Source organism: Rousettus aegyptiacus, unplaced genomic scaffold (assembly GCF_014176215.1).
Source record: "Rousettus aegyptiacus isolate mRouAeg1 unplaced genomic scaffold, mRouAeg1.p scaffold_m13_p_3, whole genome shotgun sequence".
In the NCBI taxonomy this organism is placed as follows: Eukaryota; Metazoa; Chordata; class Mammalia; order Chiroptera; family Pteropodidae; genus Rousettus; species Rousettus aegyptiacus.
In genome coordinates, this window is record NW_023416306.1 from 122676962 (window position 1) to 122700539 (window position 23578).

At 35.4% G+C, this 23578-nt stretch overlaps 1 protein-coding gene across 7 annotated transcripts in view; it reads left to right on the forward strand.

Moving 5' to 3' along the window:
- The window catches only part of TMOD3 (tropomodulin 3), a 57915-nt gene extending 35908 nt beyond the window's left edge, over window positions 1–22007 (forward strand). For all 7 annotated transcript variants that reach the window (XM_016162679.2, XM_016162682.2, XM_016162678.2 and 4 more), the window contains 7 exons: window positions 5207–5329; window positions 6617–6706; window positions 10016–10146; window positions 11890–11997; window positions 12111–12254; window positions 13260–13404; window positions 18079–22007. In XM_016162679.2, the coding sequence (XP_016018165.1) occupies window positions 5207–5329; window positions 6617–6706; window positions 10016–10146; window positions 11890–11997; window positions 12111–12254; window positions 13260–13404; window positions 18079–18113 (776 nt within the window). In that variant the 3' untranslated portion in view covers window positions 18114–22007. The remainder of the gene's footprint in view (window positions 1–5206; window positions 5330–6616; window positions 6707–10015; window positions 10147–11889; window positions 11998–12110; window positions 12255–13259; window positions 13405–18078) is intronic.
- Window positions 22008–23578: the final 1571 nt, after the last annotated feature.

Genomic DNA, 23578 nt, shown 5'->3' on the forward strand with positions numbered 1-23578 from the left:
TTGTGTTTTCATTTTCATTTGTTTTCTGGTATCTTTTGATTTCTTCTTTGATCTCATTAATAGCCCGTTCATTGTTTAGTAGCATGTTATTTAGCCTCCATGTATTTGTGTATTTTCCAGTTTTTTTCTTATAATTGATACCTGGTTTCATGCCATTGTAATCAGAGAAGACGGTTGATATGATTTCAATCTTCTTAAACTTATCAAGACTTTATTTATGTCCTAACAAGTGGTCTATCCTTGAAAATGTTCCATGTGCACTTGAGAAGAATGTATATCTTGCTGCTTTGGGGTAAAAAGCTCTGAAAATATCTGTTAAGTCCATATGTTCTAGTGTGTCTATTAGGCCCATTGTTTCTTTGTTGATTCTTTGCCTGGAAGATCTGTGCATTGGTGTCATTGGGGTGTTAAAGTCTCCTACTATGAGTGTATTATTACTATTTATCTCTCCTTTTATGTCATTCTATAATTGCTTTATGTATGTAGGTGCTTCTATGTTGGGTGCAATATTTGATTTATTATTGATAAACATGTTTATATATTCTAGATATCAGATATATGATTTGAAAAAATATTCTCTCATTCTGTAGGTTGTCTCTTCACTTTCTTGATGGTATCATTTATCTCATAAAAGTTTTTAATTTTGATATAGTCCAGTTTATCTGTTTTTTGTTGTTGTTGTTGCTTATGCCTTGTTGTTATATCTAAAAACCATTGCCTAACTCAAGGTTATGGAGATTTATGTTTCTTTTTAAGAGTGTTATAGTTTAAACTTTGGCATTTAAATCTGTAATCCATTTTGAATTAAGATTTCTGTATCGTGTGAGATGGAGGGATCCAACTTCATTCTTTTGCATGTAGGTATCGAATTGTCCCAGCACCATTTGTTGAAAAGACAATTCTTTCTCAATTGAATTGTCTTGGTACCCTTGTAGAAATTCAGTTGAACATAAATCTAAAAGCTTATTTCTGGAATCTAATTCTGTTTCATTGATTTAAATGTCTGTCTGTAAGCACCATACACTATCTTGATTACAGTAACTTTGTATTAAGTTTTGAAATTGGTTCTTTTTCAAGATTGTTCAACTATTCTGGGTACCTTGGATTTCCACATGAATTTTAGCATCACCTTGTCACTTCATGCAAATAGCTAAGATTTGTTAAGGTTTTGTTTAAGTTTACCAATCAATTTGGGAAGAACCCATTAGATTTTATATTCATAATACTAAACTTAAGTTCTGCCTATTTCATTCTTTCTTACAAAATTAAATTTTAATGTCCTATAACTAGATTTTATATACATTAAAAGATCATTCTTATATAAGTGTTAAACTAACCATGAAGAAATATAAAGTAATTACTTTTTGTATTGGTAAAAATACAATATTGTATCTTTACATACAGATAAAGGTATTATAAAGAAGAGTGCCAGGAGAGGTACCAAACTATTTCAGAGCTGTATAGAAAATAGCAAAATTGTGTATCACAGAATTTCTATAGGCCTTGAAAATTTTGTGTTTTATCATTTTTCTTGATGAGATTCATTTTATGTTTTTAAGTATTAGCAAAAGTTATGTATGGGGAAAAATTAGATATGAATAATACCTCTGTGGAATGTGGATGAGGATAACAAAAATAAACATTTTAGATTTCTATAATGTTTTAGATTCCATTGGTCCCTAAAATAAGACATGGATAACTATTTGATAGCTTATGTGGTTTTGCTTAGTAAGTGAATACCATAATCCATGATTCTTGATCTTGGCTGTTACACATCAGAATCCCTAGAGAGCTTTTGAAAATTCAGATGTTCCATACAGCACACCAGACCAATTAAATCAGACTCTCTGAGGGTGGGACTCAGACATCAGAATTTTTAAAGTTCTGTGGGCGAATGCTTTTTGTTTCCACCAAATTATTTATTCAACAAATTGGATTGCCTACTGTGTGCTAGGCAAGGATGCAGGGATGAACAACCCACTGAAAGGGCTTGAAAAGCTCACAGAAGATGGACAAACATGCAGAATATGTAAATGTAGCTATAGTGAAATTTCAGGGAATTAAGGAAGCACAGAACTGTACTTCATCCACTCAGTATTGGTATAAACACTATAATTTCTTTTTCACCATTTACAAATCCCTTCTTCCATACTGGCAAAACCCATCTCTGAAATAGACTGAAAATGCCAAATAATGCTTGCTTTTCTAGCCACCCTTGCAGCTGGGGCAGGGACATGTTGACCCAATGCTGGTCATTGAGACCACAAGAGAAATCTTCTGACCAGTTCTCCTTATAAAAGCTGACAATTGAGAAAGCGCTCCTTCCTGCCTGCCTTGACCTTATTTGCGTGAGGATGTGGTGTATAAAGGTCATCTTGAGACTGACAGCCTAAGAACAAAGGGTGCCGTTCTAGTTATAGCCAAAAGAAAAATGGAATGAGGCTGGATCTTTGATGTAAACATTAAGGTAGCAAACCAACCCTACAACCATCACCATCACCCGTGGACTTATTAAGTGAGATAATAAAAATACATATGGTTCGAACACTTGAGGCTTTAATATTGGCCTATGGCTCAGCGGTATCAGCATCACCTGGGACATTGGTTAGAAATGCAGAATATCAGAACTCGCGTTAGGCCTCCTGCATCAGAATCTGCACTGTAGTAAGAACACTAGGTGAATGAGGTGGACATCAACGCTTGAGAAACACCAGTTTGAACTACTTTTAATATGCAGTTAGAAACATCCTTACTAATATAAATACACTATAGATTGACCAAGTGCCATTTTTTAAATAAAAAAAAAATACTTGACCATAAAGACTTCTGATTCAGATGTAGAAAGTAGCAAGAGACATATTATTCTCACCATAACCACCAAATCAAGCAGTATAAGCTACATAATCTTAGTTTAAAACAAACAAACACCTGTCAGAGAGCTTGAGGACACAAATCTAAATGACTCCAGAACATGACATGTCCTTCAAAAAAAGATAATTTACTCCTGCTCCCTTTACTGGCTGAAATATAGGGAAAGGGAGAAAAACACCAGAAAGGAATAAGGAGAAATCAGCCTAACTTTTAACAAATGTTTAATGACCATGGGACGGCTAGCAGGAAAGATTAGAATCCAAAGAAGCCCTAGACCTGTGCTGTCCACTGGAACTTTCTGCAGTGATAGAAATCTTCAATATTTGTGCTAACCAAATGTGGCTGTCAGGCACTTGGAATGTGGCTAGTGTGGCTGAGGAACTGAATTTTTAAATTGAATTGATTTAAATTTATATAGTCACATGTGGCTAGTGACTACCACATTGGACAGTGCAGCTCTAGAGACAGAGTGAGAGCCTGCACTACCCACCCCCACCCCCAATTCTTTGTTACAGGTGTGGATTTAGTGTCAGGGATACTGTACCAAGAACAGGGGCAATGAAGCAGAGCTGAAAGTTCCCAAGGCATACGTTTTCAGCTGGGGGAGAACCAGAGAGAGCCAGGATAGTTTAGAGCAGTCCCTTCTGGGCCATGCACAACTTCACAGACTATAGAGGAGACGAGTGGGGCTGCAAGATCTGCCAAGGCCCAAAAAGCAGAGGATGGGAATGGAAAACAAAGAGAGCTAGCTCCTCAGTCAAATGCTGGCAGAATGGGCTACACATTACGAAAAATCTCTCTCACTTCTCAGTTCAAAAAGTAGGCAGCTCGGGAGATCTCTAGAACCTCACCAGGGTTCTGATCCCAGGCCTTGCTGAAGAAAAAGTCCTGATTCTGTCCTCAAAATGTTTGGAGCCATTGAGAAATTGAATCAAACTAAAGTTGCAACAAAGCCAGATTCAGCTCAACTGTAGAGCATGTTATTCAGCCCTGACCTAAGGGATATGCTCCTTTCTGGGGATAAATGTAATTTCCCTCAAAATGCCCAGCATGTAGTCAAAGATCTTAAGGAACAGGTGACTCATTGTCAAGAAAGAAAACAGTCAGTAGAAGACCTAGAGGTGATCCAGATAGTGGAGTTATCAGTCGGGGATAACTAAAACAGAAATGCCAAAGAATCTGATGGACCAGGTGCACAGCACGTGTAAGAGATGAGGAGTTTCAGCAGACATGGAAATTTTTTTTAAAGAACCAAATGGAAATGCTAAAAATATAATACTATAAATTAAGGTCCTGTGGATGGATATAGCAGAAAATAGCTGCCCAGCCTTGGCCAGACTCCTGGGAGCAAGTAGTTTGTATTGTGGAAGGATTCCTTCTGTCTATACTGATTGATATTTACCTTGAACAAGAGGTGCACAATACTCACTACACTAATTATAAGCCCACAAACATTTCTTTTGATAGAGCACTGCATAGATTAATCAGGTCCAATATTCTCACATATTTCCATGACTGTTTCCCCTTAGAAAAGAAAATAGTTGGCCCTTCTGTGAATCCATACATAGGCCTTTCCAGATAATTAGTTAGAATTTTCACCTGTCTTGGGAGAGAAACCAGAGGCAATCTTGATAACCCAGTCCCCGCCATATGTGAGTATGTCTTGTTTGGTCAGCTTGTGCTGCAGTTATATCCTGATTTTTCATTCCCTTCATATTTTCAATCTTCCATTGAACGTATGCTAATAAAATATTGATTTTTCACATAAATATTCTAGGTTTCTAGAATAACTAATTTCTTAATAGATAGCCTTGTTAGTGTCCATCGAGGCTTAGAAGAACAGTGATCCAAAGTTTTAAAATACCACACAGGACATACAGGAATTTCTTCGCAATTAGATCTTGCATTTCTGCAATAATTGTTCTCTGCCATCCTCCAAGGGACTGTAACAATTTGTTACTTAAGAATAAGAAAGCGAATTGTTTTTTTTAATCTCTTTAAAATTTTAGATTTTTGTTTTTATTGCTTTATTCCTTTATTTTTTGATTCAATAATTGTGGAGTGACTCGGAGTTACTCCAAAAAGAGCCTATTTATATTTCCACAAATGAGAAAATTTCATGGTTGATTTTTTTTTCCCCATTCTAACTTGCATGGCCAAAGTATTGCCCTGGAAACTTATAAATATATATTAAAGATGAAACAGAATTATTGTAGATGTTAAGCTTGACTTTTTATTTTAGCTTCAGTTGCACATCTCATAATTTTTGTTAGAAGAGTGAAATGGTAATGAGTTAATTGCAGTAGTGAAATTAACAAACCACTTTATTTTACAGGGAAAATATTTATTCCTAAACAGAAACCTGTACAGACTTTTACGGAAGAAAAAGTATCTCTTGATCCTGAATTAGAAGAAGCTTTGACAAGTGCTTCTGATACAGAATTGTGTGACCTCGCAGGTATACCCTAAAACACATTAATGTGAATGAGTGTGAAGGGGGGGGGGGGACACCAGCACACACCTATACATATATTATACAAATGCATGTTTTGCCCAGCAAAGTGCTATTGAATTAGTGACCACGTATTTGGCTTTGTTGTTTATACTGCGAATCTGACATACAGAATTTCATTTCTTTACATTCTCTCATGGTGAAATGTTTATGTTAATGGAATTGTATTATTTGAAATCTTTTGTCATGTTGCTCTTTTAGAAAGTCTTTATAAAAATATTCCATCACTTGGTGTGCTCAGCTAGAAGTTGTCCCATCTGAGCTCTGAAAAAGAGTCTCCAGTTTTGTCAGAAAGGCTCCAAGATAGGTAACTGGAAAGCATTTGGGTAACAGTCAGCCCCTGAACTATACTCACCACTCTCCCAACTTTTCTGAAGTATATGTGGGACACTCCAAACCTCCCTGTTATTTCTGGACTGTTGTCTCTCCCACCTATCTCCACACACACCCATTTTCTTAGATAGAAAAATATGACACATGGGGAAGTCTTAGTCCCAAGAACTAACGTTTGAAAGGACCAGTGATGGCTCTTTTGGAAGGACCCAGGAAAGAGATGATCAAGGTGTGGTGCTACAGCCAGGACAGGTGTCTTATTCCTGGGTGTTGAGGACTGATGGATTTGTAAATAGTGCATTCATCATTGCAGAATGGGCCCTGGGCACACGGTAGCTTCTGCCCCATTTATGTAAAAAGACATCAAAAACAAAAACCAAATTTATTTCTCATATCATTTTTGAGGGATGCTATTTTAATCTTAAACATGAGAATTCAATCATACTTTTATTATTCTACTCTTAGCTAAAATACAAATGTAAATTAATATGTGAGTTAACAGATAGTGAAGGTTAAGTTGAAAATCTGTCCTGAATAGCATGATTTTGTTAGAAACCTTGTGAGAAAGATGAACAGCAAAAATAGATCATTTCAATTTTCTTTCATAGCCACCAGTCGGAGCTAAGCATAGATTTACCTTTAGGGTTAGGCAGGCTACAGCTATATGTCTGAATTCAGAAATGTGGGGAAAATAATAAGGGCATTGAAGAGAAAGAGATTGTAGGTAATTTTTAATCACTTTGTCTCTTTTTTTTTTTTCGGCTGAAAAATCTGTATTTAATCGAGTAGGAAAATGTTAAAGAGAATGTTAAAATGTTTGATAGAAATTTTTGATTCTTAAATTCTTTATGTTTAAAACTGATGGAAATAAAAGATAATTTTCTTTTTCTATGTTTATAGCTATTCTTGGGATGCACAATTTGATAACAAATACGCAGTTGTGTAATATAGTGGGAAGCAGTAATGGTGTTGATCAAGAACATTTTTCAAGTAAGTACTTATACTGCTTTGTGAATTCCAATTCTTCATTAAAATATATTTTGTTTTCTCCATGTCTCAACTTCAGTATATACATTTAGATGGCATGGGCATAGAAAACCATTGAAAATAGAATATTAAATATTTTATGCTTACTGTATCAGCAAATATAGGAACCACTCACACCTCACTAAATAATACTAATGGTAAACAGTATAAGAGCTAATCAAATGTGGCTTTTGTTGACATTCTTTTTTCAATGTTAATGATTTTCAAGAAATCCAAAACAGTGCTGACAAAGTACATTATAAAATCAGATTCAAGAGAAACCACAGAACTATTTCGCTCCTAACTAAACCTTTTATTCTGATGTAAAGTATTAAATAGCCTAAACCAAAGCTTTTTAAAAAATTCATTTATAGGATGTTTTAAAATTACCAAAGTAATACATACTTTTGTAGCACATTTTAACAATACCTAAATGTGTAAGGTAGGAAGTAAAAGTGTCTATTTGTAGCCATCATGCCTCCTACTCTCCACACCCCCAACCCTAATTATTAGCAAGTTGGTTTGTATCCTTCTAGACTTCATAGTATGTTTATGCAAACTTATATATGTATATAATCTTTTTTTTTTTTTTTTTTTTTTTTTTACAAAAAATGGGATTATACTATAGATAGCTCTTGCAACTTAATTTTCTAAAAAAGTACTATTGGCTGATATTTTTGAATGCTGACTATGGGCCATGTTCTGTGCACAGCTCTTTAATGTGACTTGTTCTCATTTAACACTTAAAAACAATTCTATGAAGTAGATATTATTATTATCCTTAATTTGCATGTGAGGGAGCTGAGGTTTTGGAATGATTAAGGAACTAACTTGAATGTCACTTAAAGTCAGTAGTGAGGATTTTAACACATGCTAGAAGGTGTATCACTTAGCAATATATAATGTTTCCTGGTTGGAACGTACAGAGCTATCTCATTCAGACATCTGTATTACATTCTAATTTATGAATGTTCTATAATTCGTGGTAGAAATGTTCAAGCATATATAGTGGAAGAGAGAATAATATATCCATCGCCCAGCTTCAGCTCTTTTTAATATTTTGCCAGCCTTGTATCTCTCAGCATCTGCCTCCCTCCTCACCTCTCCCCACCCCTTTTTTTTCCTGGAATACTTAAAAGTATATCCTGTTTGTATTGCTTTACTCATAAATATTTCCATATATGTCTTTCCCAAGTAAGGACTTTTAACATGCCATTATCAAACTTAAAAATTAACAATAATTTCATATTATCTAATACCCAGTCCATGTTCAGACTTCCCTGTTTTCTCAAAAATGTTCCACAGTTGCTTTGTTCCACTCAGGGTCCAAATAAGGGTCACATTGCATTTTGTTGTCATGTAGGTTCAGTTTTTCTTAATTTCTTAATAGTTCTCCTCCTCAACCTCTTTCCCCTTTCTTAATGCCATTTATTTCTGGGAGAAACTGGGCTAATAGTTACATAGAATTTTCCACATTCTGGATTTGGCTGACTGCAACCTGTGCTTTCATTTTCCATGTTTTTCTATCTCCTATGTTTCTGTAAACTGTTATTTTCTAGAGGCTTGATCAGATTCAGGTGCAGTTTTTTGGTTTTTGTTTTTGGGCAAGAAAGCTTTCTAGGTGGTGATTGAATCACATTAGGAAGCATATCATGTCTGGCCATTCCTCTTTGGAAAATGTGTTAGGTTTGATCAGTGGATTCAAATGTTGCAGCCTGATCCATCCATTTAAAGTTCCCCATAATGGTTTTAGCATCTCATTGACTGGAACCATTATCTTATTAGAGAGCAAAGCTCCTTAAATATATGCATTCTATGGCATGGGGAAAGGACTCTTTTGGTTTTTATAAAATTTTAAATTGAGAAAGAACTTGTTCAATTTTCCATTCAGAGAGGAAGCTCTTCTTCAGTCTCCTTAATCTACCACCTTGAGGAAGACTGCCCTGCTGAAATGCATGAGAGGGACCCATTCTGTTATTTTAGCAGAGCTCTGTTAGGAAGCTCTTCCTTTGTATCGAACTAAATTCTGCCTCCTGGCAAAATTCTAACCCAGCCTTGCAGAACAACATGAAATTTTTCTCTTCTCCTTCAACAGGATAAATCTGAAAACAAGATTACTTTCTTTTAATATATACTTCCAAGCTAATTATATCCAGATCTTTGAACTGTCCTCAGAAATATAATTTTCAGACCTTCATCTAAGTTGATCTCCACCAGAAGCTGTGTGTGTGTGTGTGTCTGTGTGTGTTTTATTTGAAAAGAACAAAGTGCTCTTCAAGGGAATTTATTGTATGAATAAGCATATACCTTCTTTTAAGATGATTTTTGCTCCTAAAAGCTAGAGGAGAGCAGATAGGAAGAAGTGAGCCAGAAAATGAGCCTGTCAGTCTTTCCATGTCAATTGTTCCTAACATTTTTGTAGTCCTTCACCTCTTTGAGGATCTGGTGCTATAGTTGCTCTCCCCAGAAAGTTTATCCATAAAAGTTTGCCTGTTATAGGGTGTTCATAGACCTCCACATACATGTCAGAGCACACTTATCTTATTAGAGGGCTCAGGACTTCCAGGTCCTCTTTTAATTTTGCATAGTTGTATCCTGGCCATGTGCATGGGTACCGTATATATGGTGAAAGATTGGGGGTATGAATGAAGGAGAGCAGTAATTTTTGGAATTTCTGCCTCAGCAGCAGCTGTGTGTACCAATACCTCTCTCTGTCTCCCCATTCTCTATTCCTATTCTTCCTAGTAGAGAATCCTCCCCCTTTCCCGTTGCGTAGTACTCTCCATGATAAGGTGTCCTTCCGTCACCTTACTCTTCTCATCAAGGCTATATTTATTTATTCAAGTCCATGATTCTTACTGCCTTTACAGTAATTATTTGATCTCAGAGAAAATGGTAGGAAATATTAGATTTGATCATATTCAAACTTTATCTTAAACATTGCTTAAAATAAATGGGAATATTGGTTTGTGTTTTCAAATATATTTTAGCGATAAAGATATCTTAATACACCAAGAGGCAGGGAAAATATTCATTTTTGAAGGCTGATACATTACAAAGAAATGTTGAATTATGCTTGGTATATGTCCAGTAAAATTTTGAGTGCTTTAAATATGTCAACACATAAAAGGTCATTAAGAAATCATGAAGAAGAAACTTTTCATTCTTCTGAGTATATTTGTGTATGTTATATGTGTTAGAAAGTTCATGTATGCACCCACTGTAATAGTGTCAAACCAGTGAGACTCTTGCTCTTCTCATTTATTATTACAGATGTAGTAAAAGGTGAAAAGATTGTTCCAGTATTTGATGAACCACCAAATCCAACCAATGTTGAAGAAAGTTTAAAGAGAATTAAAGAAAATGATGCTCGTCTTGTTGAAGTTAATTTGAATAATATAAAGGTAGCTATGCTAAGCAAACAAAGTTTTAAATTGCTTTGAGTCAAGTAGATCTAGGATGAGAGTTGGGCAGTTTTGATATAGTTTAATTCCTTCTAAATAAAGGTAAAGTTTTTGCTCCCAGTAGCCTGCTAACACAGATTTCTTCATATTTTAGAAATTAAAGTATTACAGTATTATTCTGACTTAGTTTTTATAGAGTATCATATGAAAATGTAAATCCTACATACTTGTCAGTATAAATCTCTTTGGCTTCCAAAGTACTGCCTACTTTTAAGATTAGTCTTTTGGTTTTTATTTTTTATTTTTTAATTTTTTTTTAAATCAGGTTTCTTAAGGTTTAATTAACCTACAATAAAATTTTCTCTTTTTAGTGTATAGTTCTATGAGTTTTGACAAAGGCATACAGTTGTACAACCACCGCCACAATCATATGTAGAACGTGTCATGCCCCATCATCATTCTCTGACCCCAGCTCTAGCCCCTGTCAATCACTAATTTGTTTTCTTTCCCTGTCATTTTGCCTTCTACAGAATCATATAAATGGAATCATATAGTATGTAGTCTTTGAGTCTTCTTTCATTTAGCCTAATGCATTTGAGATTCATCCGTGTTGTTGCATTTATCAGTAGTTTGTTCCTCTATGTTGTTGAATAGTGTTGTATTGTATGACTATGGTGCAGTTTGTTTATCCATTCACCAGTTGACAGACATATGGGTTACTTCTGGTTTGGGATGATGATGAGTAAAACCACCACACATTCACATCCAGTCATGTTTTGTGTAATCATGTTTTTATTTCCTTGAGTAAACACTTAGAAGAGGGCTTTCTGGGATCTTAATTAAAGCTCTTTACTGGAATAAATGAAGAAATGAGTTACAAGGGCATAGGGATAACTAGTTACCAAAGAATAAACTCAAATTATCTCATGAGTATTGGCCATTACATAATAGCTTTATTCCAAGTTCCTCATTTTAAATCTTGTTTTATCTGAATTGGGGCTGGAGGTAGCATCTGGAATTACAGAACCTGGGGTATAAAACCTCTGTGCCCTTCTAGCGAGTGTTCTTTCCTGTAAGTGGAGGAATGAAAGCCTTGGAAAAAGCTAATATCCCTAGTTGATCACAAATTTTATTAATCCTTTAAAAATTCTTTCCCCATATATCTCTGTCTCTAAGTCAACAGTAATGATCTGAAAATAACCAAGCTACAGAGAATTGAAGTCTTAATACTAAAGGAAAAAATTTGTGCCTTCTAGAACTACGTGTTTCCACATTTCAAGTAGTGTAGGGTTAATCTCTCATAATACCTTGGAGTTAAAACTAAAGGACTGAGAACAGTATGTCATCTGCCTCAGGAATCATACTCACTAGAGGTGGGTTCCCACATCTTTCTCTTTGTAGAAAGTGGATTCACTTTGAATACTCAAGTGCTGACTTCTTATAACATGAATAATTAAATGTAGAATAGCAAGAGTTTCTTGAACCTAAATGCTAGAGAAATGGTTGACATATATATACTCTGCTCCAGGTCAACAGTTTATACAAATTTACCATAATACAGAAGTCAGATAGATACAGGGGAGACTGAATTGTTTGTTTTCATTTGTAAGACTAACTGTTGTGTGTTTATATAATTTCTGGCTATATTTTAATGAGGAAAAGTAAATACAAAAATATGTGATTAATGGTCTGAATGTCCTGAACACTGAAATGTATTAATGTCTCACACTATTGTCTTTCCAGAATATACCGGTTCCAACCCTAAAAGGTTTTGCAAAGGCTTTGGAAACCAACACACATGTGAAATATTTCAGTCTTGCAGCCACGCGAAGCAATGACCCCGTCGCTATTGTAAGTAAGCTGCTATTGATAATATTAGATTTATGACTACATGCCAGGGCACATACAGTGTGTAATAGGTGCTGTCAAATTTTAATCTCCAAATATTTTCTTTTAATTTCTAGGCTTTTGCTGATATGCTGAGAGTGAACAAACATTTGAAAAGCTTAAATATAGAGTCCAACTTTATTACAGGAGCTGGGATCCTAGCACTAATTGATGCTTTAAGGGATAATGAAACCCTGGCAGAGCTCAAGATTGACAATCAGGTCAGTGCTACAGCAGTAACTTTGAGGAAGCTACAGCCCACATTGCTGCATAGGGCTTGGGGACTCGAGGCAGGTGGGAGGAGGGCTTTCAGGGAGCCATTTGGGATGGTCGTGGCACAAAAGGGAATGAGAGGGCATTTGAGGCATCCAGAATATTAACTTAATATTTTTAGTATAGGTTCTTAGTATATTCATAGAGTTTTGAAACCATCACCACTGTCTAATTCCAGAACATTTTCATCACCCCACAAAGCAACCTCATACCCATTAGCAGTCACTCCCTTTTCACCCCTCCCACAAGCCCCTGATAACCACTAAACTACTTTCTGTCGCTATTTGCCTATTCTGGACAATTTATATAAATGGAATTATGTAATATATGGTCGTTTCTGCCTGCCGCCTTTCCCTTAGCAAAATGTTCTGGAGGTTCATCCATGTCATGGCATATATAAGTACTTATTCTTATTTATGGCTGAATAATATTCCATTGCATTTGGGTTTCTACTTTTTGAATATTAGGAATAATGCTGCTGTGAATATTCATATGCCAATTCTTATATGAACATATGTTTTCATTTTTCATGGGTATGTACCTAGGAGTGGAGTTGCTCTGTCATATGATAACTCTGTGTTTAACTTTTTGAGAATAGCCAACTTGTTTTCCACAGCAACTGCAACTCCACCATTTTACAGTCCTTATAGCATATGTGAGGGTCCCAGTTTGTCCATATCCTTGCCAACCCTTGTCATTGCCTGTGTTTTTGATTATAGTCATTCTATGGGTATGAAGCGGTATCTCATTGTGGTAAGACACAACTCTTTAATGTCTGTATGATGTGTACTGAACTTTAAAATTTTGTTTCTCTTATGTACGTTGTAAAAAATTGGGGAAACTTTAAAAGACCAACAGAAACAGTATGTACTTCAATGTCTTAGTCTTGACTTACCTGGAAAAGCATTTTGATCTAGTTTATTAATACTGTTCTGTATCTCTGATTATTCCAGAGGCAGCAGTTGGGGACGGCTGTAGAATTGGAAATTGCCAAGATGCTTGAGGAAAATACAAATATCCTTAAATTTGGATATCAGTTTACACAGCAGGGACCCCGAACCAGGGCAGCGGATGCTATAACAAAAAACAATGATTTAGGTAAGATGTATGCCGTATCAAGTCAGATTTCCCAATCGTACCATTGAGCTAATGTATTGAAGGAACTTTTTTTTTTTACTTTTAAAATAAATTTTAACAGAGAGATTATTTGGCCTTTGTTTCTAAAATCTACGGGGTCCTTTTTATACTGATTGAATCTGGTCAGTTTAAGTAAGGTTGTAGTGATTATTGGGTTAGTTAGTGGGTAAAATCTATTTCTCGTAACAATCATTTCACAACTTTAAGTAAACAAAGTTTCCAACAAATATTATAATAAATGCTTCCTATAACAAGTATTTTGTTCTCAACTACAAATCACCACTTGGTGCTATCAAAGCAAAGACTTCAACATTACAGGAAAGGTTTTGCCCTTTTTCTCAAATAGGCCTAGAGAGAAATTTAGTCTTATATGATAAAATACAGAATAATTATAACTTTAACCTAAGTTTTATAGTCAATGGTATGTAAATGTTCGCTGTACTTACCAGTCTCCCTAACAGCTATTACTAGGCAGTTGGTCTTCTCACTGCACACATCTAGGTCAGGAGTCTCCCTTCCTTTCATGGTTCCTCTTGAACTGTTGAGGCTTATGGCTTCTGCTTGAAATAAATTTTCCAACCAAAGCTGAATTAAAAAATAGGATGCTTCTAATTTTGTTTCTGCACATGTCTAAAAATCGACACTTCTTTTAAGTTTGGTGTTTGTCATTGAAATATTTTAAAATATGCATTTAGACAAGAATTAAAATAAAACTTCTCAAATGGAGTAACATTTCAAAGTAATGTGGTGGTTTTAAGCTTCAGCTGTATTTGAATTTGAATTCCTTAAAGGTTTCTGGAGCAGAAAAAATACAGCTTCTTTCCTTTAATTGAGATCACTGGGGGAAAAGTATTAGTTCAAACCTTTTCTGTCCTTAGATGACTATAGTTTCCCATAGACTATTTTACCCTCTTGCTTTTTAAAAGAGAAAATTCATATGTGTTGATATTTTTGATTCTAGATATAGTTTCCAGAGTCATGCTAAATGTTTTAGTATTGGTTCACTAGTTGGCTTCTATAGTTTCCTTCAGGTATTTGATTTTGCTCAAGTCTGAACTTCACAAATAATTTGAGAGCTTTAAGAACATAGATTATTGGCTCTAAAAAAAGTTTTTACTTAGTTAGTTATACTTCATTGTAATTGTCTATTTTCAAAGACTTTTTTCAAGCTCTTTGAGGACAGAGTCCATATGTATCTGTTTGAGTCTCTTAAAACTATGCCTGACAGTAGTAGATACTTAATAAAGATTTATAAAGTCAATAAAGAAAGTGATAGAATTTGATTGCTGCTCAAAGTTTAATTTCTGGGAATTAAATAGCAATAAACTTAAGCCAGAAGCATCCTCCGTTTTTTCTGTTCTCTGAAACTACCTTAGCTATCTCAGGATCCTACCAACAGATTTGTAGCCCCAACCATCAGTGTCATCTGTGTCCCTCCCGGCAGGCAAGTGATCCCAGCAGCTGTTATATAGGAGAGTAGCAGTGTGAGAGCCCATGTCACCCAACAACAGGGATGCCAACCTTTGCAAGGCCTTAGCAGTTGTGCTCTTTTGAGGAAGTGATTGTGGCAGGCACTTTGCCCAGATTTCTATAAGAAAAAAAGTAAGGGAGATTTTTGGCAGATGGAAGATGAGGGAATAGGTAAAAACTATTTCCTAGGCTGCTTTATGTTGATATTCAGCAGTTGAGTAACTGCGCATGGCTGTGTGTGTAGAGGGTGAGGAGGCCATGTTAAAGGAGTCATGATCTGACACAAAGCAGACTGAGAGAAAGCAAACAGCTTTGTACTGGTAGTTCTCTAGGGCGCCTCCCTCCCATCCCATTTTCATTCTGATCCAAACTAGATTTTCAGGCATAAAATCTAGACTCAGGCATAAAATGAGAATAAGGACATTCCTAGAGTGGGAAATTGCATGAATAAAAGCTCAGGTGTGGGAGCAAGCAAGTTATTTATATTCCGAGGACAGCCTGCAAATTTTGAGAACTGACTCTAATAGGAGGATGCTGCCTCCAGAATTAATTTTCAATATGTATTTGCTGCTCGAAGCTAACAATAAAAAGTGATGTCAGAAGGCTAAGAGAGAATGCTGGGAGAAGGCACTAAGATTACATGGTAAAGGAATTAGATTTCTTTGGATTTTTTGTGGGAAGCATACCAGAGCCATTATAGGCCACTGAATGCATGCTTAAAATGATAGTTCTAAAGAAATTCTTATTTTTAGAGTTTGAGATCATATGAGCTTAGCAGGACTTATTTGCAATTGACTGATCATGAAGTATTGAGAACTTACATTAGTGCAGTGGATTTTGGAAAGAAATCGCCAAATAATTGGTAATGAGGCCAGATTTCGAAGCCTCTCATCTAGAGGCTGAACCACGGAATTGCTTGAAGGTAACAGCTGGCACCAAGTGAGAAAGAGGAGTCGGGAATGGCTCCGCCCCATCTTCTGCCATGTTGTGCTCCCAGAACCCTTAGCTTGATTATTCTTTCAGCCCTACACTCTGATCTCTGCCTACAGATCAGTGTTGGCAAGCCTGAAGACTTTGTTTTCTTAAATGCAGTCTAATATGTAGCCACTGAAAAGAGTATCTAAGAACAAGACTTGAAAGAAACTTGTACAGAATCTCTCAGTCATATAATTTTTCTTTACCTCGCAAATGGGGATATATCAAGTCTTTAGTCTTCTAACATTCATTTTAACATCTGAAATGGTCTGTCAATAACATCCAAACCCTGTTGCCATTCAAAATTTACTTGAAAATGTTCTACCCTAAAGAATTATCTGGTTTGTCTCAGACATTTCTATATTTTTCTGAGATCTATCTGTGTGTGTGTGTGTGTGTGTGTGTGTGTGTGAGAGAGAGAGAGAGAGAGAGAGAGAGAGAGAGAGAATGAATTAGGTTTGCTTTTGAGGACTAAAATCTCCATTTTATTTTTCCCCTTAGTATTTCAATAAACACATGAAACTTGTTCTTCGTTAACATGGACTAAAATTAGAGTCTGGGACATACTTAATTAGATAAGTATTAAAATGTTCATAGAAACTTGATACTTTAGTCCTCCTTGTTTTTATTTTCTAGCTAGCACCCAGCCAATGGCCAGACAAAATTTTATGCACATCACTTGAATGTCTAGTCTCATCCATTGAAGACCAATAACAAAAGCTAGCAGTCAGAATAGCATGAGAGTAGAGCATCCGTGGCCTGGCCAGGAGGCCAAGTACACCTGTTGGCTTTTCATTCCTCTGTTAAACAGTCAATTCAAGCTGAAAAAAAAGCAGTTGCCTTCCTACTTGCTTCCATAGAAGAGAGCGTAAAATTAATAGGCCAAAAATCTAACTTAAACAGAGAAACTTACTGCTAAGGGTATTAAAACCAATAATGCGTAAATGCAAATGCTCTAACAATAAAAGCCAAATGGGCTTTCCTTACCCTAAAAAAGATAGCCTGCCAGGGCCTCAGGACCATCCTATAACCCCACTGTAGGTGAGGAAGCTGAGTACTCTTCATTAGCTGTGTACTATGTTCTTAGTACTCTAAAAATAAGAATTTCTTTTGCACTGTCATTTACAGTAAGCAGCTTGTCATGCCTTTAACTGCACAACTGTGAGGTACAGATATTATTGTCCTGTAACAGAGAATGAAAGGTTAACTTACTGGACAGAGAGCACATTACAAAAAAGTAACAGCCATGATTTACACTCTGTTTGTTGCTGACTCCGGATCTAGAACCTGTGCTTTTTGTCCTCTGTAAATAGTATGTGCCACAATGCTGATAGCTTTTGGCAAATGCACTCTGGTGGCTGATAAGTGAGAGTGAAGGTAGCAAGATCCTGAAGTTGACCTTGGCCTGCTACAACTGAGCACAACCTAGTGGTTTGGGGTCACCAGGCCATGAAGAAGCTGGGGTATACGAACCTCAGATATTTGCATTTTCTTTACTCCATCAGCTGAACTAGTTGGCTGACTTCTTTGGCAGCCAGGGTTTAGGGTAGCCAGCCATGACTTTACCACATTACCAAGGTCTCAGATTTTCATTACTTTGCGTATGTTGTTTTGTCAGAGCCCTGAGTATGTTCATTTTGTGGGATACAAAAGAAGGAAACTTTGGAGAGCAGCAGCAAGTCACCTTTAAAAATGACAAAACTGTTTTTGGTATATTCTATCACAGACTAAGGAAATAGATTATAGTGCCTAATCAGAAGAGCATCCATATAGTTACTTTTAATACTTTCTAATCCCAGCTGCTTGAGTGTCATTTCAAAATTTAACATAATAATTTCTTAATCATTTTTTTAATGGAGGTATAAACTTTTTAAATAAACAAATGAGACAGGCACCATGACTTGAAAGTGATTGTTAATCATCGTTTTTGATTTCTAACATGGCTATGTAAACACAGGTAAGCTTAGGACATGTAGTTCTCATTTTGAAGCCCCTCATTTCTCAGCAGGTAAATAACAAGGATGAAGGATGTGAAATTTTTTTATTTTAATGGCCAGTTGAACTGGAAACAGACATTTCATCTTTGTATAACTATAACAGAATTATACAGAAATTTGTTTGTAATAAATAAGTTATCACTGTACAAACTAACCGGGATTTTTAACATACTTTCTTTTATTTTTCTCACAGTTCGCAAGAGACGAGTTGAAGGAGACCACCAGTAAGTCGGCCAAGGTGTAACCTTTGGAGGACTTTGAAAGGTCACCAAGGGCTCCTGTTGGTGATATCAGATGTAAAATTTTCCTGGGTAGAAGGGAAAAGACTGGAAATCTTTCTTTTTTTTAAACTACATAGATCTTTTCTTCTAGTTCAAGTTGTTACCAGTTTCAAGTTGTAAAATCAATAGTAGGTGATATTTTATATTTTAAAGCACTATTTCTACTTTCTGCTAAAATCAGTTTTAGCTTAATTAAATGGTTTATGATGGGTTAAAAAATACAATTATAAAAATGTTTAGGAAGTAATGGAGAATAAAACAACCAGTCTTTAAGGACCAATCTTTTTTAAATCAAAAAGGGACACTGCTGACATCAGAATTGCTATTGTACCTTTTAGGTGCAAGGAACTTCAAAGCTTTCCTTATTCCAGGATATGGAGACTTTCCCAAATTTTAGAATACATGAACTTGGCAAGAATGTGCTTTTTGTTTCCATCAAAAAAAGCACAATACCAGAATTTTGAAACAGATGACTCAAAATTTAGTCATCTGTTGAGGAGTAAAAGCAGATCTCTAGGAGAAATGGTCTTCTGCACATTCCAGGTTACTGCGCTTGTCTGATATGTCTTAGCAACACTTAAGAGTTTTCAAAGTATAGCATTGTCAAAATTCATTGCAGTTTTTCATTTTAACAATGTGCACAATATTAAATTTTTATTTTTATTTTTTTGGCATTATTACATTTTTGTAAAAGCCCTGAGTAAAAAGCATCTGAGTAGGAAAGCTATTTTTTCCCTGTAAAAGGCATAAAGCCAACTCTTGGCCATTTAGGGTGAAGGCAAAAAGAAAGCTGTTGTTAAACACATGACATCAGAGGTAATAAATATGATGGAAGTTAAGTCTGAGGAGCATGAAAACGGTCATTTAACTAATGGTTACTGTAAAGTAAATTAGAAACTGGCATGCATATCAATCAAGTGTTAAACAGTTTAGTGTGAATTTTCTATATGCAATGCACAATTCCATAAATGGTATTCAATCATCACTCACAAATTTTCCAACCAGTAAGGAAAACTGCTCTTCGTAAATCTAATTTTTACTATGTTTCCTTTCATCTTATACTTTTTTTGTCCATATTATGTAAAAGTAATTTCTCGTAACAAAAGTTGTCTTCATATTACTCAAAGTACCAAGGTGAACAATTGAACAGTGTGCTGTGGTGGGAAGATTGACTCCAGACCACCAGTGTACTAGAGGATTTAGACCTGTATCCATGCCCTGGACCAGGAGCAGGTAGAGGCATTACAACTGGCAAAGGCAGGGGCACAGGAATCTGGGTAATCCTGGCTTCAAAAACTCAGAGGTGGCTATATCATATACAGGGAGATTTTTCTAAAGGGAAGAATCTCATTTAAGAGTCGCAGAGAAGTCTATCGTTAAATTTTTTTTTTTTTTTTTTTTTAATTTTTGAAATTGAGTTACACAATGTCTGCTCCTTTGGCTTGGGGTGGACAGTTTATCCAATGAACTAGGCAGCTTCTTGTGTACTGTGGTAATAAGCCTTCTTAACAGGGTGTGTTTGTTTCTTTGAATTAGTATCCAGTGTTTTAAAGGGGCCAAAGATTAACCTTGCACTATTCCCTTTCAGTCATAGGCTGCTGATTTTTTTTTAAAGTTAGCAAGTGTTTCTCTCTCTCTCTCCTTTTCATATACTACTTTGGAAATGTACTTGATTTTAGAGACTGCACTGTTCCAGCAGGGCAGTGAGCCAGCATGGAGCAGGTATATAAGGCTACCATTACACTTTCAGTGAGGCTGTTTTGCTTGCGCTGTCCTGTAAGTCAATACATTGATAAGTATGTGTCCCTTTCCTCCCATAAGTTTTGTTTTTTTTGTTTTGTTCTGTTTTTTTTTTTAAACATAGATAGGCAAGGCTTCACCTAGAATTGTGTGTCATACTTATGGATAATATCTTTTTCACTTACTATTTATCAAAATATGAAGAAGTTGAGTGTTTTGCTTGTACCATTCCAGTTCTGAACTACAATAAATAGTTTATTATCTAATTGAAGAAAATATTTCTTCATAAATAACTTTAAAGATGAATATTCATCTGATCGAATGCAGAAAAATCAACAATCATAATTACAAGGAAGAAAACTGATGTTTACTTTGATCTTTAAAAACCTGGCACCTGGTAGCCTTTTAGTAACTTTTGGAATTTCTACACTATCTAAAATTTTGTAATAGATTAGTGTTGATTTTAAAAATCAAATAGTCTTGATTTTTAAACCAAAGATTTTCTAAGACCCTAAGTTTTATAGTCTAACCAGTTTAAACTTACCTGGTTATCTAATCAAAGAATATTGTTTGCATTTTTAAGTTAGTTTTTTAAAAGTCTTTAAATTGCCATTTTATAAAATTTAATATCCATACTTGTCTGAAGTTCTAATTTTTCCAGTATGTCTACATGAAATTGTATGTATTTTAAAAATCAATATTAATTACTAATATTGATATTATTAAAATGGATCTTGGTGCTATGTACTTGTAGCTAAAGCCTAGTAGAAGTCTAAAGTAAAGGTGAAATACATTTTCTAAGGGTGCCTGTTATTTAAAAGACCAAATAAACATTTGTGTTTAAAAAAATTAGCAAGCTGTTAGAGATTTCAAGAATTATCTTGATCGTCAAATTGCAAATTCTTGTGATTTGAATGAAATAACCCACATAGTTGTTTTATGCAGTAGATGTCCTCTGGAAAAGTTACATGTAAATAGAACTTTGTAAATTGTTTTTCCATTGACAGTATCTGATGTGATTTCATTTGAAAGGGCGATCCATGCTATTAAAAATTAGAAAAAATATGTTTTGAAAAAACGTTAGCCGTGTTCTATTGTACATTATATTTAACCCTTGCTGCCATTAAAATAAGATGAAAAGATACTTGAGGTATCATAAAATCTTATGTTTTTGGCTCTGCGTTCCCAGGGCTGCCTCACTTTTTGTTTATAAAATCAGGAACCACTGTTACCTCCAGCAACATTGAGGAGCATGCTTTTTCTGGAGTCCAGAGCAGCTTCCATTCTCCACAAGTTCAGTACTGTCCAACTTTGTTCCTTCGTATAATGCCACCTCATTTAAAATTTTCCTCCCAGTTTTATTGAGATACAATTGACTTATAACATGTTAGAAGGTGCACAACATAATTATTTAGTATATGAATATATTAAAAAATGACTACCACGATAACATCCATCACCTCACCTAGTTAAAAAAATGTTTAAGATCTACCCTTTTAGCAATTACAGTACAGTATTGCTAGCTATAATGCTCTCAAGGCCACTTCACTTTTGAATAGTATTACCTGAAGACATGGCTTCTCCGAGAACCTAGTACATGCATATACCAGAGCAACTTCTGTTGCTGCCCTCAGACAAGGGCGCTTTTTAGATTTGTCTGCTTAAGAATTGTTTTTTAAAAAAACTGCCACACATGCGTATGTATGCACACACACACATTGCACAAAAACCTTTTTTTAAATTTCAAATAAATGCCCATTTTATATTTTTCAGTCTTTTGGATGAATTATATTTGGTTTTAGTTCTGTTTAAAAGCTTGAAAATTACCTTTGTAGCAATGCATTGTTCTTTGTCACATTAAATAGGTATTTAAATACATTTTTAATACTAAAATATCCAAAGTGCTGTGATGCTTTTTTCAATTTTTATCAATATAAAAACAGTATATTTTTAAATAATGTTTAAATATTACAAAATACTATTAACCTGGTTCATAATGGCACAGTGAATTTCTTTTGAAGAACATGTACTATAAGCATTTGGAACTTACCACTTCATGCTGGGATGAATAATTTCAATAAAGTTTATCAAATATCCTGCAGACTTGGACTTTCTGAGAATCCCTTTAATTCACATGTTCTAAAGTTCATTCCTTACACACCTCTTCAAGAACAAGCTTATTAATTTCTCTAAAAACAGTGACTTCATATGGTTCAATATAATACCATCAGTACTCGGTAAGGTCTGTCCATAAAACTGAATTGAGTTGACAAATGTGAAGAAACAGGGTCCTGTGATACAGTGCATTCTGGATCTGACTGGGAACCAATCCCACTAAAAAAGTAGAGATTATTTTTACAGTAAAGACATCAGTCACCTATATCCACCACCCAAAAGAGTAAATCGATGAAACGTAATAGGTTTGAGGAAACCTAGGGATGTGTCAATTTAATTAAAAAATGTTCTGAAACTTAGGGAAATAAAAAAATTCCCCTTGAATCTTTAGTGTTGGCTGGCCTTCTGAGTGTGGCTATTGGGTTACGTTCACTTAGAGGAAGCTTCGATTCCAGTCTCCTTTGGCAGGTTGAGTTGTCAGGTAACTTTAGCTCCTGGCAAATCCAAGTGGATGTGCCAAGAACTGTGGCCATGGGGAGACAACACCCTCATGCTTAGCCAGCAGCACCTTGCTCTTTTATGTACCAGATAATGGGTGGCCAGCCACATGTGGGTCCAGAATCACCAAATAACTTTTGTTCTTGAGATGTTAAGCTTTCCTGCATGTCTGCAAAGGTTGAAGCCCTAGAAATCCCAGCCTGACTCCCCCACTCCAGTCGTTTACAGACATAGCAGAGCCTCAAGGCCAGCCCTTATAAAGAATAGGTGGCCTGAGTGACAGCAGACGCCATTGTTTCACCCCTTAAATCTACAAGTCAAACAGTTATAGATAAAGAAGGTGTGATATATATAATGGAATACTACTTAACTTAAAAAAAAGATGAAATATTGTCATCTGCCACATCATGGATGGATCTTGAGAGTATTGTGCTAAGTGAAAACAAGAACCACATGATTTCCCTCACGTGAGATATAAAACAAAGCAACAAATGAATAAACAAAAAAACAAGCTCATAGATACAGACAACAGAATAGTGGTTACCCGAGAAAGGTGACGGGACGGTGAAGAGGGTACAAATATATGGTGATGGAAGGAAAATAGACTGGTGAGCACACTATATAGTATACAGATGTATTAAAAAGGCGTATACCTGAAACATCAATGTCATTCCAATAAATTTAATTTTTAAAATTTCGGGGGAAAAAAGAAATTGTAAGGTCAGTGTTCCAGATGAGTCTCTAACTTGTCTTTCAGGAGCTAGTGTTAATTATGTAAGTGTTTACTGCACATCCGTGAAATTATGCTTTAAAAGTATAAAAAGAAGGGAAATATGTAAATCTAATTTTTCTGCATGATGAGATGATGGGCCATTTTTTTCTTTGACCCTTTCTATTTAACACTTAAGGCATTGTACAAAACATATCTAATAGTCTACAATTCTCAGAGATAAATATAAATATTAAATCATGAAGGATTTACATGGTCAAGTCCAAACTTCACTGTATTGAGGAAACCAACTTCAGAGAAGTAACTTGCCCTAGAAAATACCGATGGAT